Source organism: Hyperoodon ampullatus, assembly GCF_949752795.1.
Source record: "Hyperoodon ampullatus genome assembly, chromosome: 15".
In the NCBI taxonomy this organism is placed as follows: Eukaryota; Metazoa; Chordata; class Mammalia; order Artiodactyla; family Ziphiidae; genus Hyperoodon; species Hyperoodon ampullatus.
Window position 1 is genome coordinate 1,583,973 of NC_136928.1, and position 17,860 is coordinate 1,601,832.

General features: G+C 48.9%; 1 protein-coding gene across 1 annotated transcript; it reads left to right on the top strand.

Annotated features, from left to right (window-relative positions):
* Positions 1-1,771: 1,771 nt before the first annotated feature.
* BOLA3 (bolA family member 3) lies at positions 1,772-14,307 on the top strand. The gene is made up of 4 exons (XM_079721370.1): positions 1,772-1,904; positions 4,049-4,172; positions 6,280-6,368; positions 14,063-14,307. The coding sequence occupies exons 1-4, from the start codon at positions 1,851-1,853 to the stop codon at positions 14,126-14,128; spliced, it is 333 nt and encodes a 110-aa protein (XP_079577496.1). The 5' UTR covers positions 1,772-1,850; the 3' UTR covers positions 14,129-14,307.
* Positions 14,308-17,860: the final 3,553 nt, after the last annotated feature.

The following is a 17,860-nucleotide window of genomic DNA, read 5'->3' on the forward strand; positions in this document are numbered from 1 at the left end:
GCAGATTTGCTGATAATCATACTGAAACCGCAGAAATGTGTCTCGGGGCTCCAAGGAGCTCTGGTTCTTTATGGCTCAGCGCAGAAAGAATGCAGCAAGAGGCAAAGTGATAGATAAGTGATTTATTAGAATAGGATGCTTGTGAGGTTTACAAGCAGCTGGCAAGAGGGTGCCGCCCTGAGAGCTTAGTGGGCTACAGTTCTGTGATCAAAGGAGAAGTGGGGAGGGGGAGAAGACCACCTTCTTCCTCATTCTTCAGTCGACGTCAAGCTTCCGTCATCAGTTCCTCCTCCATGTCAGGCGGGGGAGTTTTCTTGTCCCTACGTGGTCAAACTGGGACTGCCGTGGCACAATGGAAATGAGCAAAAAGGCAGTAACAGGGCTTCCCTGGTGGCACAGTGGTTGAGAGTCCGCCTGCCGATGCAGGGGACACGGGTTCGTGCCCCGGTCCGGGAAGATCCCACATACCAGGGAGCGGCTGGGCCCGTGAGCCATGGCCGCTGAGCCTGCGCGTCCGGAGCCTGTGCTCCACAACGGGAGAGGCCACAACAGTGAGATGCCTGCATACAGCCAAAAAAAAAAAAAAAAAAAAAAAAAGGCAGTAACAAATGTGATAAATCATATCAGGTTTCAGTATAATGTCACCTTTTCCTTATATTACTGTTCTCAGTGCGTGCAGAGAAGTATATCTCAGGCATCATCAACTTCCTGAACTTACTGGGTAGGATGTGGGTCTCATTACACCATTGTTTTATTGTTTTGGGGCATGTCTCATGCTTCTGTTGCATGGTTTTGTTGCTAGGCAAGCTTGCATGGTTTTGTTGCTAGGCAAGCCTGCTTGGTTTTGTGATTAAGCAAACCTACTTCCTTGGGTGATCGTTAACTTACCGGGGTCTTCTATACTTTTTTCTTTACTTATGATTCCTCAGTGGGATTAACTATTTAATCACCTACTTTGTCCCTTTACTCAGTCCCTATCAATACCGGTCCCTGATGGTGTCAGTTTTCCACTGCACTGTGAAGAGTCCAAGGTCTGTGTTTCCAGCAGCATCTCTGCTGGGCCGTGTCCTGCAGGCCTTAGACTCAGACAAATCCAAAACTGAGTTAGTCGACCCCCTTCACCCCAACCCTAGCTCTCCTCTACTCATTTCACCGTCCAAGCCAGAACCCTGAGAGTCCTCCCTGCTGCCTTCATCCCCTCATCCGCCAATCGGGTCGCTCCAGTCCATTCCCCTCCCAGGTGTCTCAGTGCACCGCTCCCACCCCTGCTGCTGCTGCTGCTGCTGCTGCTGCTGCTGCTGCTGCTGCTGCTGCTCTATTCGGGCCTCACGTCTCCCTCGGACCATTGCAGTAGCCTTGGGACTCCTGTCCTCGTCCCCAATCTCAGCCTCCTGTCCCCGCTCCTTGCAGGAGCGAGTGATCTTTCTAAAACGCGAATCTGAAAACGACTCCCCTGCTTAAAATCCTCTCCTGGTTCCCTCCTGGAGGGAGAAACCCAAGCTCTTCAGTTTAGCAGCAAGTTTTCGGGTGGGGAGTTGGAATGGAGGCGTTCCACCTAGGGCCCCAGGGTCCTTGGGACGAGGGAAAGTCCTGCAGGACCGAGCACCTAGCACCGGCTTCTAGGCAGAGGAGGAAGGACCCGCTGGGGGCGAGGCTTGGGAGGCAGGGGAGGCCGGGCCAGAGCCAGGGCAGAGGGCGGGGCCCTGGGCGTGGGCGGGGCGTGCGGGGGCGGCTCGCGGCCTCCGGACGGCAGGGGGCGGCCCAGCCCGCGGCGGCGGCGGCCCTGGTCCCAGGCTCCACGTCTTTTGGGCGACAAGGCGACCTCAGACGGCGGGCCGCGTCGGCCGGGCATGGCGGCGTGGAGCCCGGCCGCGGCAGCGCCTCTGCTCCGCGGAACCCGCCGGGTGAGCGCGGGTGGGGACCGGGCTGCTCTCCCCTGGGCGGGAGCTGCGCTGGGACCGCGGGGCCGGCCGCGGCCGCGGAACTGGTCCACAGCGGGCGGCGCGCCGGGCCCAGGGCCTGCCGTTCCATTTCTCTCATTCACTCACTCGTTGGTTCGTTCATTTCGTGGGCCCGGCTCCGGGCACTGGGAGAAGTGTCAGGCCCGGCGCGTGCTGGGGGAGCTCCCGATCGGAGTCGGGGGTGAGGCCGAGGGGAAGAGATAGTCATAATACAGCGGGCACGGAAAAAGCAATGTTGATTTACTGAGCCGAAGACCTGGGACTCATAGCCCGGAGTGGCGGCGTGCGTGCCGGGGACTGTTGCCTGGGTAGGGCTCCGGAAAGTCCGCCTGGCTTCTGTGACCTTGACCCTCCCCAGATCCCATACTTCCGGGGTAGGAAGCCAGCCGAGGGCACTCACCACGCGCCCTGCTGATTTTCTCTCCCCCGTTTCTGGTTCATTCTTTCCTCACTTCATCCACTTCTTTCGCTTTCCTCTCACATTCCTCCTTCTCTTGGACCTGCCTCCCCCACGCATGCAGGGCACTTCTGCTGGTGACTTTCAGAGCGGACAGTCGGCTTTCCGGGGATTTTGTCAGTAGATTACTGGTTTAAAGGCCGCTGCCTGCAGATCAGCTGAGATGAGGAAAAGCCTTCTCCCAAGGAGCCAGCAGTGCTAACCACCCTCACTCCTTAGTGATTGCCGCTTCTGCGTGCCACCTGGCTACCCTCTGCCTTTGCCCCCCAAGGCAGTGTCTTCAGAGGCGGTCCCATTCCCCCCCGCCCCCCAGTCTTACCCAGGCCCACAGCTTAAGATTCTGTCCCTGTGTACATCGCTCAGCCAGCCTCCCTCCAGATCTTTCTCCTGCCCTGCATTTCAGTTGCCTGCTGGAATCAGGACTTCTTTGCAGGTGCCCAGCACATATGCCCTGAATCGTGTGGTTCTTCCCCTGCTCGTTCATTCATTCACTCATACATCCATAACCCAAGTCCTCCTGAGGGTCTGCCCTGGCTCAGCTCTGGAAGACAGACCCAGTCTTGGCCTCTAAGACCAGCTGGTGAAAGAGTCAGTGCACAGGGCATTTTAAAGAGGGCGCTCTGAGGTTCTATAACCCAGGCCCCTGCTCTGGGCCGTCAGAAAAGGCCTGAGGATGGGCAGGACTGAGGAGGTGAAGGGATGTTACCTTCAGCACCAGCACTTGATGAACAGCGCCCCACCCGCCTTCCTCCCCCAGTTAGGGACGCCGGGTACTATTCCCTTTGTAATGATACCGTTATCCGGGAATCTTTCCTGACTTGCTTCAAAAGGCACTGTTACTTTGGCACCAAGAAGCCTGTCTAACAAACTCCAAAATCTTTAGCCTGACCTTGAAGGCCTGCCGTGCTCTATTTTCAGTCTCCCCTTTCAGCATGTGCTCAGCCCAGCCAAGGGGCTGCCGACACGGTTTTGTGCTCTTTCTTCCGTAAGGGTTGAGACACGTTCCCATCAGAAGCACTGGGTCCTTAGGGTAGCCATTGGGGAGAGTGTTACTGCCAGTGGTAAATAATCTAAAAATGTTCTGACTTCAGGTCCTTTAATAGAATTCTGTTTCTTCTCCCAGTCAGAATTGCAAAGGGTAGCTGGCTTATTGAGCAGTAGGTCACAGGGTTACATCCCACTGGAGAGAATGTAGAATGTTAATCAGGCCTAAAGCGTGGGTGGCATTTGGCCCCATCAGTACATGGTCAGTGGCATGCTGGCCTAAGCAGGGCACGCCTGAGCCAGGCTGCTGCCCGGCCTCTCCTGACTCTGCATCTTACTAAGGGATCCAACCTTGGCCTATTACTTAGTGCTTCAGGCGCCTCACTTATGAAACCGTCATCATGACAGTGTCTCACTATCATGAGGATAAACATCTGTTGAATTAAGTTGGGGCCCTTGTTATCTCTAGAGTCAAAGTGAGTTATTTTACAACTCCACTCCCCCCTCAAAAAAAGTTTATTGTGCATCCTGGGGAGCTTAAATGGACATCGGACGCCATGCAGTCCCCCTGACTTAGCCCGGGGCCCTGCCTTGCAGGGGAGGGCAGGGGGGCCCTGCACAGTGACTCTCCTCTGTTCTGTGGCAGCTTCGTCTTCTCCACTGCGCCCAGCGCATGTTTGCCTCGCAGACGGAGGGGGAGCTCAAAGTGACCCAGATTCTCAAAGAAAAATTTCCTCGAGCCACAGCTATCAAAGTCACTGACATTTCAGGTAAAGTTTTCTCTCATCTTTCCCACAGAGTTTGGTAAGATTTTACCTGCTGGAAGGGTAGAGGGCAGGGGGCTTGGAAGGAACTCGCCATCGGTGGCTTCTCAATACGTGTGGCTTTTGGACACATAGACCTTGGCCTCTCCCGCTGGAAGGGAGGAGGTGCGGATGCAGAAACATGGGCGGGGAACTGCGAGGACTTGTGGTTGCCAGCTTGGCGCAGCTCAGATTAGGTCTCTCTCAGTCACCCTGGGGCTCAGGTCCACAGCCTTTAATTTGACTTTGAGATGAACCAGACTTTAATGTCGCCACATTCTTCTGACACCCTAGAATGCCAGAGCTAGAACGGACTCCAGGAAGACGAGCCCAGAGAGGTCTAAGAACCTGCCTGGCCCTTCACAGGGAATAGGCGGCGGAGCCAGAACCCAGGGCAGACTGTGTCCTGAGCCCAGTGACCAGCCCCAGCCAGGCCCTGCCTTTCTCAGATGGCCGCTGGCACCTCAAAGTTCGGGCTGACTGTGAGTTAGGAGCGGGCTGGGATGTCGGCTTCTGCCCACAGCAGACGGGGAAGATAAGGCCTTTATCTAGACACACATGTGGAAGAGCTGGCCAGGGGTGGCATCTCCCACACCCAGACCCAGTCTTTGTCACTCTGCGTTGCTCGAGGGCTCACCGGCTTCTCTGGGAACATTTACAAGGATAGGGAGAAAGTTTAGAAAGTAGTTTTATTCTGGACACTCTAGGAAATTAACCAATCTAAAGATCTGTTGGAATGGTAGGTTGGGTGAGCCCTCTGCAGGGGTCCCAGGGCAATGCTGAGGCCTTTTTTTTTTTTCCTTATTTATTTATTTATTTATTTATTTTTGGCCGCGTTGGGTCTTCATTGCTGTGCGCGGGCTTTCTCTAGTTGCGGCGAGCGCAGGCTACTCATTGTTGCGGTGGGCGGGCTTCTCATTGCAGTGGCTTCTCCTGTTGCGGAGCACGGGCTCTAGGTGCGTGGGCTTCAGTAGTTGTGGCTGTGGCCTCTAGAGCGCAGGCTCAGTAGTTGTGGCACACAGGATTAGTTGCTCTGCGGCATGTGGGACCTTCCCGGACCAGGGCTCGAACCCGTGTCCCCTGCATTGGCAGGCGGATTCTTAACCACTGCGCCACCAGGGAAGTCCCAGTGCTGAGGTCTCGATGTCACCAGTCCTGTACCTGCCTCAGGCCCAGTTAGGGGAGAGCTGGAACTTGACCTCCAGTCTCACTCTGCCTAGCCCTGGGTAGAGTGCAGAAAGGGGATCAAGGCTATAGGAACCTTGGTTTAGCCAAAGCTTAGGCTCCTAGAACCCATGGAAAAAGCTTAACAAAGGCTATTGAGTTCTTTCTTGCCACGTTGTGTCATGCTGGAGCAGCATGTTTTATTATCATCAGTCATCAGCACTAGCTCTCCAGCCATGTGGAGACAAAGCTCGGGCTGGGGGTGGATGGGTCCACACAAGCTCTGCCTTGAGAGCATCCCCGGATAGCCACCCGCTCCCTGCCGCAGCCCAGGGGGAAACCCTTAATGCTGCCTGTAGAGCAGGGGTGCTGGAGAGCCCAGCTCCGTGACCAGCATGTTTTCACTGCTTATTGTAATGCTGTGTCCCTGTCTCTCACGCTTCCTTGTTCCTTTTATTTTGGATAGTATTGCACATGGTTTTTGAATCAGATTTTAGTGTGTTTTTGCATTTTTAAAAATACCAATTGCTAGTCCTTTGGGAGCACTGAAATTCAGTCCCTCCCACCTTCTTCCATGGCATTTGCTGGCTTAATAAAAGGAAATAGTAGGAAAACCTACATTTCCTAGGCTTTACATGTTTTGCGCCTTATCTTTCCTACCCCAAAAGCAAAATTCTGGGCAGTGCAGGTGCCTTACAAAAGGAAGAGCATGTTTTGGATTGAGGCAGTCTGCCAGGAGGAGGCCGTGGTCAGATTGTGAGCCATGATCTTCTAACAATCTTAGCAACTTTCTGCTGAATGATAGCATTCAGACCTTCTTTGGATTGTGCGGTACTTACTTCAAGGACATAAGGAACTGTGGCTGCTGTAACTTAATAATTGAAACACTTTCAAATCACATTTATTTCAGGAGGCTGTGGGGCAATGTATGAAATTCAAATCGAATCAGAAGAATTTAAGGAGAAGAGAACTGTCCAGCAGCACCAGATGGTAAATCAGGTCAGTAGAGGCTTTGCCACTGGTCTCCGCATCTGAAAGGGCCTGCAAGTGGGGATGGTATTGTACCACCAGTCCTAGGAAAGACTAATGCAATACCACAACCATGTGAACAGGACTCAGGATCTGAGAAAAACATAAACAAACTATCTGGGATCGGACTGTAGGCAAATATGAATTTTATTCAAAATTGAAAACAAGCCGCCCAATAGTTATTTTGCATTTCCCTGTGTAGTGCTACCGATGTTTACTATATACTGTTATTGTTGCATATTGAATAGTAAACACAGAAGTACTAAAATGTATATGTTTTTGTAGATCTGAACATTTTTTTAAGCCTCTTTTAGGACTACTAAAGTAGTCCTAAACTGGGTAAATTGAAGGATGGCCTGATTGAGAATTGCTCCAGCGGCCCCAGACCCAGTGACAACAGCAGGGGTCTGGAACGTCAGATTAAACCAGACTAAGGCCCAATGTATTCATTTCCTATGCTTCTTTTACTTGGAATTTATTCCAGCCTTGACCCTTGGGCCTATGTCTATAAACTCACCCCATTCAGCCGGTGTGTTTGACATCATTCTGGAAAGTTGCACTTTGTGAACTAGCTTAACTTTTGCAAAGCACAGCTCTGGTCGTGAAAGCCGAGTCCAGCTGTTCCAGACTGCTCTTCTAGGCCTTTCCCCACCCTTCCTGGCCCAGATCCTCCCTCTGGGCCCTGCCCATCGGTCTCTCCATGCACCTGGGGACCTTTGTCCAGATACGACCTCCTGCCTGGGCTGCGCCTCCCTCAGTCCTCTGCCAGGCTCAAGTGCTGCCTTCCTGTCTGCCCGGAAGGGAATGAATGCCCTCCACTGTCTGACTCCAGGCTTTTCTGCCTTGTGTCCTGGATACTTAGGTCCCTGCCGCCATCCCTTGGCCCTGCGAGCCCTTTGTGGTCCGGTTCCTTGTTGGATCCATCTTTGGAATCCTCGTGCAGTCCACCTTCACTTGGATGTGGGCACATACAGCCCTAAGGCATGCTGGTCGTCTGACCGGGCAGTCTGGGGTGGAACAGCAACCGCTTCTGTCCTCCAGAAGCAGTTCTAGCCCCATGTGATCCCAGGGATTGGAGCCAAGGTAGAAGACAAGGCAGGGAAGACCCAACTGGCCCAGATCATCCCCAACTGGTAGGACTTTGGGTTTTGTTATCAAAACTACTCAGGCTGCCTAGTGCAACTGGGCTCCTGGGGGTGCTGTTAAGTCCAGCACATCCCCTGGCCTGAAGCCATGGTTACAAGGATGCAGGTTCTGGAGTTGGACTGCCCACATTTCAAATCTGGGCTCTGCTACTTTCTGCTGTGTGACCTTGAGCAAGTTACTTAACCTCCCTGTGCCTCAGTTTCCTAATCTGTAACAGGGAGAGTAATAGGATTTGCCTCAAAGGGCTCTTTTGAGGACTAGTGGTAAAGTCGTGTAAAGCACTGAGAACAGCGTCTGACACATGGTAAGTCCTTCATAAATGTCAGCCGCTGTCACCATCATCATCACTGTTACCTATAAATGCTGCGAGGAACCTGCGCCAAGTTCAGGGGGCAGCAGTTTCCTCCGCTTGGGAGAATGTCACCTATGTCATCTTGGGCTCAAGCTTTCCTCTGGGCCCCTACTGAGCATGTACCTTCCCTGGCCCCGTGCTAGCTGGAGAGCCTTGCTCACTTGTCGTTGCCCTGGAAGCAGACTATGCAGGCCAGGCCCAGGTCTGTTTTCTTTTTCTTTTCTTCTTTTTTTTTGTAATTTTTATTTTACATGGGAGCATAGTTGATTAACAATGTTGTATTCGTTTTAGGTGTACAGCAGAGTGATTCACTTATACAACCCAGGTCTGTTTTCTTCACTGCTGTGTCCCCAACACCTAACAAAGGACCCGGTACATAAAACAGCTCAATCAGTATTTGTTGAGAGTTTATAGAGAGTAAGGAGCGCTGGCCTGGGTTTTGTTATTGATTTACAGAGAAATTAAATGTTTAATGCCTGAAAGGCTTTCCATTTCAGAGAATTCACCTCCTGGCATTGGTGTACTTTTAACCTGGAGCAGCTACTGCCTGGGTTACCACAGCAGCCTCTTTGCTGGGCCAGGCACTGCTTGTCGTGGGGTGGGTGACGCAGGAGGCAGTGGCAGAGGGCGTCACTGCCATATCCTTTGGGCCAGGCCCCAGCGATGGCAGGATGATGAGGATTCCTTCCCCATCCATCCTGCCCCTACCCTGGGGAGCAGCCACACAGAGGAGCGCAAGCACCGTGTTCCCTTCTGTGTCGGGTGAGCCGGTCCATCCCCGCTCCGCACATTACAGTGCGACAAGAGCTTCAGATTCCTCGTTGGCGAAGATCAAGTGAGGTGCTGGCCGCACGCGCTGGCATGGGGAAGGCGCTTGGTAAACAGCAGTTACCCTCTCCCTTTCTCTGCCCTCCTTGCTGTCTGTTGTCCATCATCCTCCCCAAAGGGTGCCTCTGCCCTTGTTCCCCTACTCAGAACCCTGCGGTGGGCACCCTGCTTGCCCGTGGAGCCCAGTCCCTCCCTCCTCTGGGATTTCCGATCCTCTGTGTGGTCGGCCTCAGTGTCCCCTCCGTGGGCCTGACTCAAAGCCAGGCTTTTCCTGGTGAATTGCAGCAGGTTCCCAGCCTTTCCTCACCTGCTCTCCTGGGCCCAGTGCCCTGTGCCTCTGTGCCTGTTGCACCTCCAGCCGTCCCTCTCCTGGGCTACCTCCTCCACAAGCGGCCAGTGCACTAGCAAATGCTTCTTCCTAACAGTACCCACAGCAGTGCTGAGCTGGCTTGTGCTCTGACAGCATCCATCACTGTCTGTGCTGAATCCATTTCTTGTGGGCTTGAGTTACTTTCCTTACCTTTTTTATCATTTTCCCATACCTTTTCCATTTGTGTCCCCAGCACCCAGCATAATGCCATGGGCATAGCGGGTGCTGAAAAATGTTTACCTACTCTAGATCTTATAAACTGTGGGACTTTGGCCAAGTCATTTCCCCACTAGGGCCTCAGTTTCCTGACCTATTTAAAGTGACCCAAGTTATCTCTAAGGCCCTCTGTGGCTATAAGATCCTGTAATCTGTGTTGGGGAGCCCTCTGAGGGCTGCAAGAGACTGAGGAGAAGGACCTGGAAGGGGAAGGGCACAGGGCTGAGGGATCAAAGCCTGGATGGTTTCTCTGTCTAGGGTCTTTCATGTGAAGCTGTGACTGGGCCCTCATCTAGCCACAGAGGCTTTAAGAATTGTGGCCGACAGCATCGTCCTCAATGGTGAAAAACTGAAACCATTTCCACTAAGATCAGGAACAAGACAAGGTTGCCCACTCTCACCACTCTTATTCAACGTAGTTTTGGAAGTTTTAGCCACAGCAATCAGAGAAGAAAAGGAAATAAAAGGAATCCAAATTGGAAAAGAAGAAGTAAAGCTGTCACTGTTTGCAGATGACATGATACTATACATAGAGAATCCTAAAGATGCTACCAGAAAACTACTAGAGCTAATCAATGAATTTGGTAAAGTAGCAGGATACAAAATTAATGCACAGAAATCTCTGGCATTCCTATATACTAATGATGAAAAATCTGAAAGTGAAATCAAGGAAACACTCCCATTTACCATTGCAACAAAAAGAATAAAATATCTAGGAATAAACCTACCTAAGGAGACAAAAGACCTGTATGCAGAAAATTATAAGACACTGATGAAAGAAATTAAAGATGATACAAATAGATGGAGAGATGTACCATGTTCTTGGATTGGAAGAATCAACATTGTGAAAATGACTCTACTAGCCAAAGCAATCTACAGATTCAATGCAATCCCTATCAAACTACCACTGGCATTTTTCACAGAACTAGAACAAAAAATTTCACAATTTGTATGGAAACACAAAAGACCCCGAATAGCCAAAGCAATCTTGAGAACGAAAAATGGAGCTGGAGGAATCAGGCTCCCTGACTTCAGACTATACTACAAAGCTACAGTAATCAAGACAGTATGGTACTGGCACAAAAACAGAAAGATAGATCAATGGAACAGGATAGAAAGCCCAGAGATAAACCCATGGACATATGGTCACCTTATCTTTGATAAAGGAGGCAGGAATGTACAGTGGAGAAAGGACAGTCTCTTCAATAAGTGGTGCTGGGAAAACTGGACAGGGACATGTAAAAGTATGAGATTAGATCACTCCCTAATACCATACACAAAAATAAGCTCAAAATGGATTAAAGACCTAAATGTAAGGCCAGACACTATCAAACTCTTAGAGGAAAACATAGGCAGAACACTCTATGACATAAATCACAGCAAGATCCTTTTTGACCCACCTCCTAGAGAAATGGAAATAAAGACAAAAATAAACACATGGGACCTAATGAAACTTAAAAGCTTTTGCACAGCAAAGGAAACCATAAACAAGACCAAAAGACAACCCTCAGAATGGGAGAAAGTATTTGCAAATGAAGCAACTGACAAAGGGTTAATCTCCAAAATTTATAAGCAGCTCATGCAGCTCAATAACAAAAAAACAAACAACCCAATCCAAAAATGGGCAGAAGACCTAAATAGACATTTCTCCACAGAAGATATACAGACTGCCAACAAACACATGAAAGGATGCTCAACATCTTTACTCATTAGAGAAATGCAAATCAAAACTACAATGAGATATCATCTCACACCAGTCAGAATGGCCATCATCAAAAAATCTAGAATCAATAAATGCTGGAGAGGGTGTGGAAAAAAGGGAGCACTCTTGCACTGCTGGTGGGAATGTGAATTGGTACCGCCACTATGGAGAATGGTATGGATGTTCCTTAAAAAACTACAAATAGAACCACCATATGACCCAGCAATCCCACTACTGGGCATATACCCTGAGAAAACCATAATTCAAAAAGAGACATGTACCAAAATGTTCATAGCAGCCCTATTTACAATAGCCCGGAGATGGAAACAACCTAAGTGTCCATCATCGGATGAATGGGTAAAGAAGATGTGGCACATATATACAATGGAATATTACTCAGCCATAAAAAGAAATGAAATTGAGCTATTTGTATGAGGTGGATGGACCTAGAGTCTGTCATACAGAGTGAAGTAAGTCAGAAAGAGAAAGACAAATACCGTATGCTGACACATATATATGGAATTTAAGAAAAAAATGTCATGAAGAACATAGGGGTAAGACAGGAATAAAGACACAGACCTACTAGAGAATGGACTTGAGGATATGGGGAGGGTGAAGGGTAAGCTGTGAGAAAGTGAAAGAGCGGCATGGACATATATACACTACCAAACGTAAGGTAGATAGCTAGTGGGAAGCAGCCGCAGAGCACAGGGAGATCAGCTCGGTGCTTTGTGACCGCCTGGAGGGGTGGGATAGGGAGGGTGGGAGGGAGACGCAAAAGGGAGGGGATATGGGAACATGTGTATATGTATAACTGATTAAATTTGTTATAAAGCAAAAAAAAAAAAAAAAAAATTGTGGCCAAGACACAGGGACAGCCTCTAGGGAACATTCCATGCCTGCAGAAAGCAGAGAGCATGTGGCTCAGGGCACTGTGTTTCCCTCTCACAGCAGTGACATGAGGCTTTTTCCAGGGGCATTTCTGCTTATCTGCAGAGCTGAGGGGCTTATTTGTGAATATGGAGATGGTGGGGCAGCTCATTGGCTCCCAACACAACCATAGCTCCTGGCATCAGGGGTGGCCCGGATGTCAGGATTCCCTGGGTTCAGGTTCTATCTCACTTGCTGTTACTCACTTGCTGACTTTGGACAAGGGATAGACTCTATTTCTTTTTTTGTCAAAGATGGAGATAAGACTAGATTATCTCTAAGGAACCTTCTGACTCAATAAATTTGACCGCATGTGTTAGTATTCTCTTTGTTGTAAGTGGCAGAGACAAAGTTAAAACGAGCATTAGCAAACAAAGGTAATTAATTGGCCCATGTAATGAAATAATCTAGATTCAGGGTCTTAAGTTCATCTGCTTGTTCTTTCATATTCTCTTTTTCTGAGCTTCCAGTTTCTGTATGTTGGCCTCATTTTCTCCTACTGGAGATGGGCTTTCTCTTCTTGGTGGGGAAGAGGACTCCAAGTTGCCTCCAAGTGACAATATTCCAGTACGCAGGCATACCTCAGAGATATTGCAGGCTTGGTTGCAGACCATGACGATAAATCAAGCACATGGATTTTTTTGGTTTCCCAGTGTATATAAAAGTTATGCTTACACTATATTGTATCTATCAAGTGTGCAGTAGCATTATGTCTAAAAAAAAAAATCTACATATCAATTTTAAAATACTTTGCTAAAAAATGCTAATCATCATCTGATAATAGAGGGATGCCACAAACCTTCAGTTTGTGAAAAAACACAATATCTGCAAAATACAGTAAAGCAAAGTGCAATAAGGCAAGGTATATCTGTGGTGACCAAGAGAGAAGGCTCTACACTGAAAAATCCCAGGGAAGACTCTGATTGACCCAGTTTGAGTCATGTGCCTTCCCTGGACCAGTCAGGCTGGTCCAGGGGCACATAGCTACCTCAGTACAGGTCAACTGGTAGTCCCACCAGCAGTACACAATTAAAGTGGAAAAGGAGAAGGGAGATTGCTGGATAGACTGGAAAAAAATGTCTACCCCACTGTGATGTCTTGGGCCTAGTATAAAAGGACTTAGACTCCCGTGTCTCATTCAGGTGCTGTAGTTTGTCTCCTGGTACTGCAGGGGCTAAATATCTATTTGATTGTGGTTGCCCATTTACACTTGGGCCCTGACATCATTTGTAGCCCTAAACAAATCTCGTAATTTACAACTTTATTTTCTGATTTAGAGTAAAATTGGGGAATTGGTGCTGATTAGTGTGGTTTTATCTTTTTATTTAAAAAAAAATTTTTTTTTACATGAAGCTGTATATTTTCTTTTATTCAAGTAATTTTTTAAAATGTTGGCTGTGCTTGTGGAATCTCAGTTCCCCAACCAGGGATTGAACCCAGGCCTCCGCAGTGAAAGCGTGGAATCCTAACCACTAGACCACCAGGGAACTCCCAGTGTGGTTTTAAAGAACAGCTATTCTTTGCTCAAAATAGCAAAACACAAAAAACAGCCTGAAAGTTCTTCATTAGGGGACAGGCTAAAAGGTTAGGATACCTATAATGGAATGGATACATATGTGGAATACATATGTGGAATGGATACATATGGATACATATAATGGATGCTGTGCTGATACAAAAAAGAATGAGGGCGTGCCTTATGCCTGATATGGAAAGACCCCCAGTGTTAGGAGAAGAGAGAGTGCAGAACAGTGTGTTTGAAATACTATCATTTGTGTTTTAAAAAGGTATTGGGATGGAATATATACTAATAATAGTTTGAATATGCATTTTTAAATCCTTGCAAAGATGCACATGAAAATACCAACAGTTCTCTATTTGGTTTGGAGGTGGAAACTGGGGGACAGGTGTGGGAGGGAGACTTTACTGCATGCCTTTTATGCCTTTTGATTTTTGAGCCGGCTTAAATACTGATTCCAAAAATAAAAAGGAAACATTGCTTAAAGAAAGTGTGTGCAAAGTTTCCTACAGAGATAGAGCTATATAAATGTAATATATGTATGTCTGTATGTAATCAGTGTCAAATACAAAACAATGATGATGCTGTTCTGCTTCCTTAGGCACTAAAAGAAGAAATCAAAAGTATGCACGGATTGCGGATATTCACCTCTGTCCCCAAACACTGACCACGCCCTGGCTGCGTAGATGCTGCTGCTGAAACCTTGGGTGTATCCTATTGCCACCATTCCTTCCCAGGCCTATGACAAACAATTTATCTATTTTGTTCATGGACATTTCCATATTGTAATTAGAGAAGAGTATGATATCTATTTAGATGTTAATTAAAGGCAACAGACAGCTAAAATTTTTTTCATTACAAAAATATTTATTTAATCCTGCTCTGCGCTAGGCAACATTCTTCTTCTTTTTTTTTTTTTTTTTTAAATATTTATTTATTTATTTGTGCTGGGTCTTAGTTGCAGCACGGGGGCTCCTTAGTTGCGGCTCACCGGCTCCTTAGTTGCGCCACGTGGGCTCCTTAGTTGCAGCTTGAGGGCTCCTTACTTGTGGCATGCAAACTCTTAGTTGTGGTATGCATGTGGGATCTAGTTCCCCAGCCAGGGATTGAACCCGGGCCCCCTGCATTGGGAGCGAGGAGTCTTATCCACTGCACCACCAGGGAAGTCCTGGCAACATTCTTAATATGGGGATAATGTAATTAATAAGAAGCAGACCAAGAGAGACTATATGAAATTTTTGAGGAGTCATGAGTAATGCTTTTAGTTCCTTTATTTGAGAAGCATGTCGTTGTGTTCAAAGTGGTCTTGTCTTTGAACAGCTCTGTCCTGATGCTAGAGGCCGAATGGGGTGCCAGCTTCCTTGTCTTGTCAAGAAACTTTGTTTCTTCTCCTCTGTGAAACTGCTCAGGTCCCTTAATTTTACCAAAGAGAAAAGGAAAGACCCTTTGGTTTTGCTCTTCCCTTAGTTCACCACTCTGTTTCCCTTTCCCTCCAAACTTCTTACAAGAATGATCTTGGACCCTCAAGTTTCTTACTTCCTGGAGTGAACTCTGAGGAGTGTGGGCTGCCTGGATCAGGGTCTTCTTCACGTTTGAAGATCCCCCACCCTTTGCATCTTGGTGGGAGGTTGAGCCCACCTCCAGTGTCAGAAGCTAAAAAGGCTTGCTTTCCTAGCTCCTTGGCAAACAAGGCACAGGCAGATGATCTAGACTCAGCCAGATGGATCTGCCTTGAACTTTGCACTGGGAGCAAGTGACGCTGAGAAGCGGGGCAGTGGCGTGTCCATTTTGGCAGCTGTGGCAGCAATGTCCAGTGTTCTGGGAGGTGTCAGTGTTACAGGCCGCTGTCTCTGGAGTCCGTGGTGGTGGTCACTGTGTCTGCAACATGATCTGGGCTCTGGCCGGTCTTCCTCTTCCAGCCCATTTTCAGAAGCTGCTTCGTCAGTGTTCCCAGAAATTCTATGATTATCCCCATATGCTTTCACTCAGTTCTTTTCTGCTCACATCGGCCTGGTCAGTATCTGTCGCTTACAGCCGAGAGCCCTGATGGGTTCACCCGCGCCTCGCAGTGTGGCTCGTGCCCTCCTCCCGTCTCTCCACTGGACAGCTTTCTGAGAAACCACATCCACTGCCTCTCAGTCCTCCACGTGACCTGTCACCATGGCGATGGCAGGTTGACCACCACTCCTTCCCCAGACTCCTCCTTTGTGTTTCATGGAACTGACCACCAGAGAAATCACTGGTCACTATCAGTTCTTAAGATCCCTCTTACCTCCCTAAGAAATAAAAGTATGTAGGTAAAACAACCTTGAGCCCCAGAGCTTTGGAGCAGCACAAATTTTAAATATTCTGTTCACATACGGTGCCCTCATTTTTTGGTTTAAAATTATTCTCTAACCCCACAGTGTGGGGGAGGGATTGGTGTCCTGCCAAGGCAGAACTGCCTTTTGCATGGAATAGATTCACTAAGTTGTATCAGAGTTTAAAAGACAGGATAAAACAACTCCTGAGGGCCCAGGGCACCTCCGAAAGACCTAGACACCCCACAGGACAGCTTTTAGGTGGTATAGTGAGGAAACACCTAAGTCCCAGAGGCAAGAAGAAGGCAGTGGTCAGCGAGAACAGAAAGACCACAGAATTAGATACATGTTGATTACTCGTGTGGAGCCTAACTGTCCTCTTGAGGGTGGGCTGGACGTAGGGATCTGCTTCTAAAGAACAGATTAAAATGGAGGTGACAGTGTGCAGCTTCAGAGACTAGGTCATAAAGGGCACTGTGGCTTCCTCCTTGCTCTCTTGGATCGCCTGCTCTGGGGGAAGGTAGCTGCCATGTTGTGAGGACACTCAAGCAGCCTGTGGAGAGGTCCGTGTGGTGAGGGCCCAAGGTCTCTTAGCAACAGCCAATGAAGTAGGCCTGCCGGCAGCCCATAGAGAAGTGAGCCTTCTGCCGAGACAAGAGCCATTCGTCTTGGAAGTGGATCCTTCCAAGTCTGTCACAGCCAAGCCTTCAGAAAACTGTAGCCCCAGCTGACACCTCGACTGCAAACAGCTGGAACCACTCAGCTAGGCTACTTCTCATTTCCTGACCAATAGAAACTATTGAGATAATAAATGATGAGAGATAATAAGTGAGAGAATAAATGTTTGTTGTTTCCAGCCACGGAATTCCGGGTTGAATGCTTATGCAGCAATCGATAACTGATACACTTGTGCGTTACTAGGAGGACACTGGGGATTACACATATTGAAGGAAGGGTTGAAGAGCCAACCTGCAGAAAGGACAGGGTTACAGCTACACGTCAGCAACAGGAACCCCACCGCCACTGGGGCTCCCTGCCTCTCCTGTCTGCTCTGCAAATCAGCTTTATCGTCTCCTACTGTAAATCAGCGTCCACCACATGCTGCCAGTACACAACCGACGATACTGCCAGTGGCTCTTAATTTTTATATCTTAATGTGCAGATCATGAGAAAGACAGACTGTCCTTCCAACTTCCACTTCAAAGGATGCCAGGGAGGGCCTTTGATCGGCCTGTCCTGAATCAGGAGCCACCTGGAGTCCAGGAGCCACAGTACACTGCAGCCTCTCTCTGGACTCGGGTTTGGAGGGGAGGGAGGAACAACTGCCGAAAGAAGTAGGGGTTCTGTTCTCCAAAGCAGAGACTTGGGGCGAAACAGCCGGAATTCTCAACTGGAGGAAAAGGTGGGTGGGAGAACAGGAAGAAAAGGCCTCATAGGAGTGGGGGGACACTAGAGAAACTGGGACGCTTGCCCCTGCTTCACCACACCCCCACCGCAGAGGACGCTTCAGACCCAGTGAACTGGGTCAGTCCTACCGCGTCACATGTCTGCTCCCAAATATGGCAGGAAGAGCTTTTTAAGGTACCTACCCCCGCCCCCTGACCCCCGCCCCCCGTCACACACACACACACACACACATACACACTGTTCTTACCCACAAATTAAAAGGCAAGTTGGGAGAGGAATAACAGGGTTTCTTTTTCAGTTGACTGAATAAGAAGGAATTGCTTCACGTTAGCAGCCACAGTACATACATTGCATCTGATACAGCCAACTCCTAGAGTTTAAGTGCTACTTACGGAAACTGCTGAATGAACCTGAGACGTTTTCTGAGTCAAGGGTCCTTTTGAAGACAATGTGCAGTTTTCCAGTGGAAAATCCAAAGCGTCCTGGGGTAGGTGATTGCTAACTAGGCAAGTCAACCTAAGTAAGAGACACTGCCGGGTCCCAGGCCTGTTTGTTCCATGGGTTCCTGTGGTGCCCCTCTCAGCCCTGATTAGAGCACCCAACTAGCAGTTGTGGGACAAGCTGGCCTGCAACCTGGGAGGGGATTGGGGCCACAAAGCCCCACCCAGACAATGGCAGTGGCAGGGGATCAA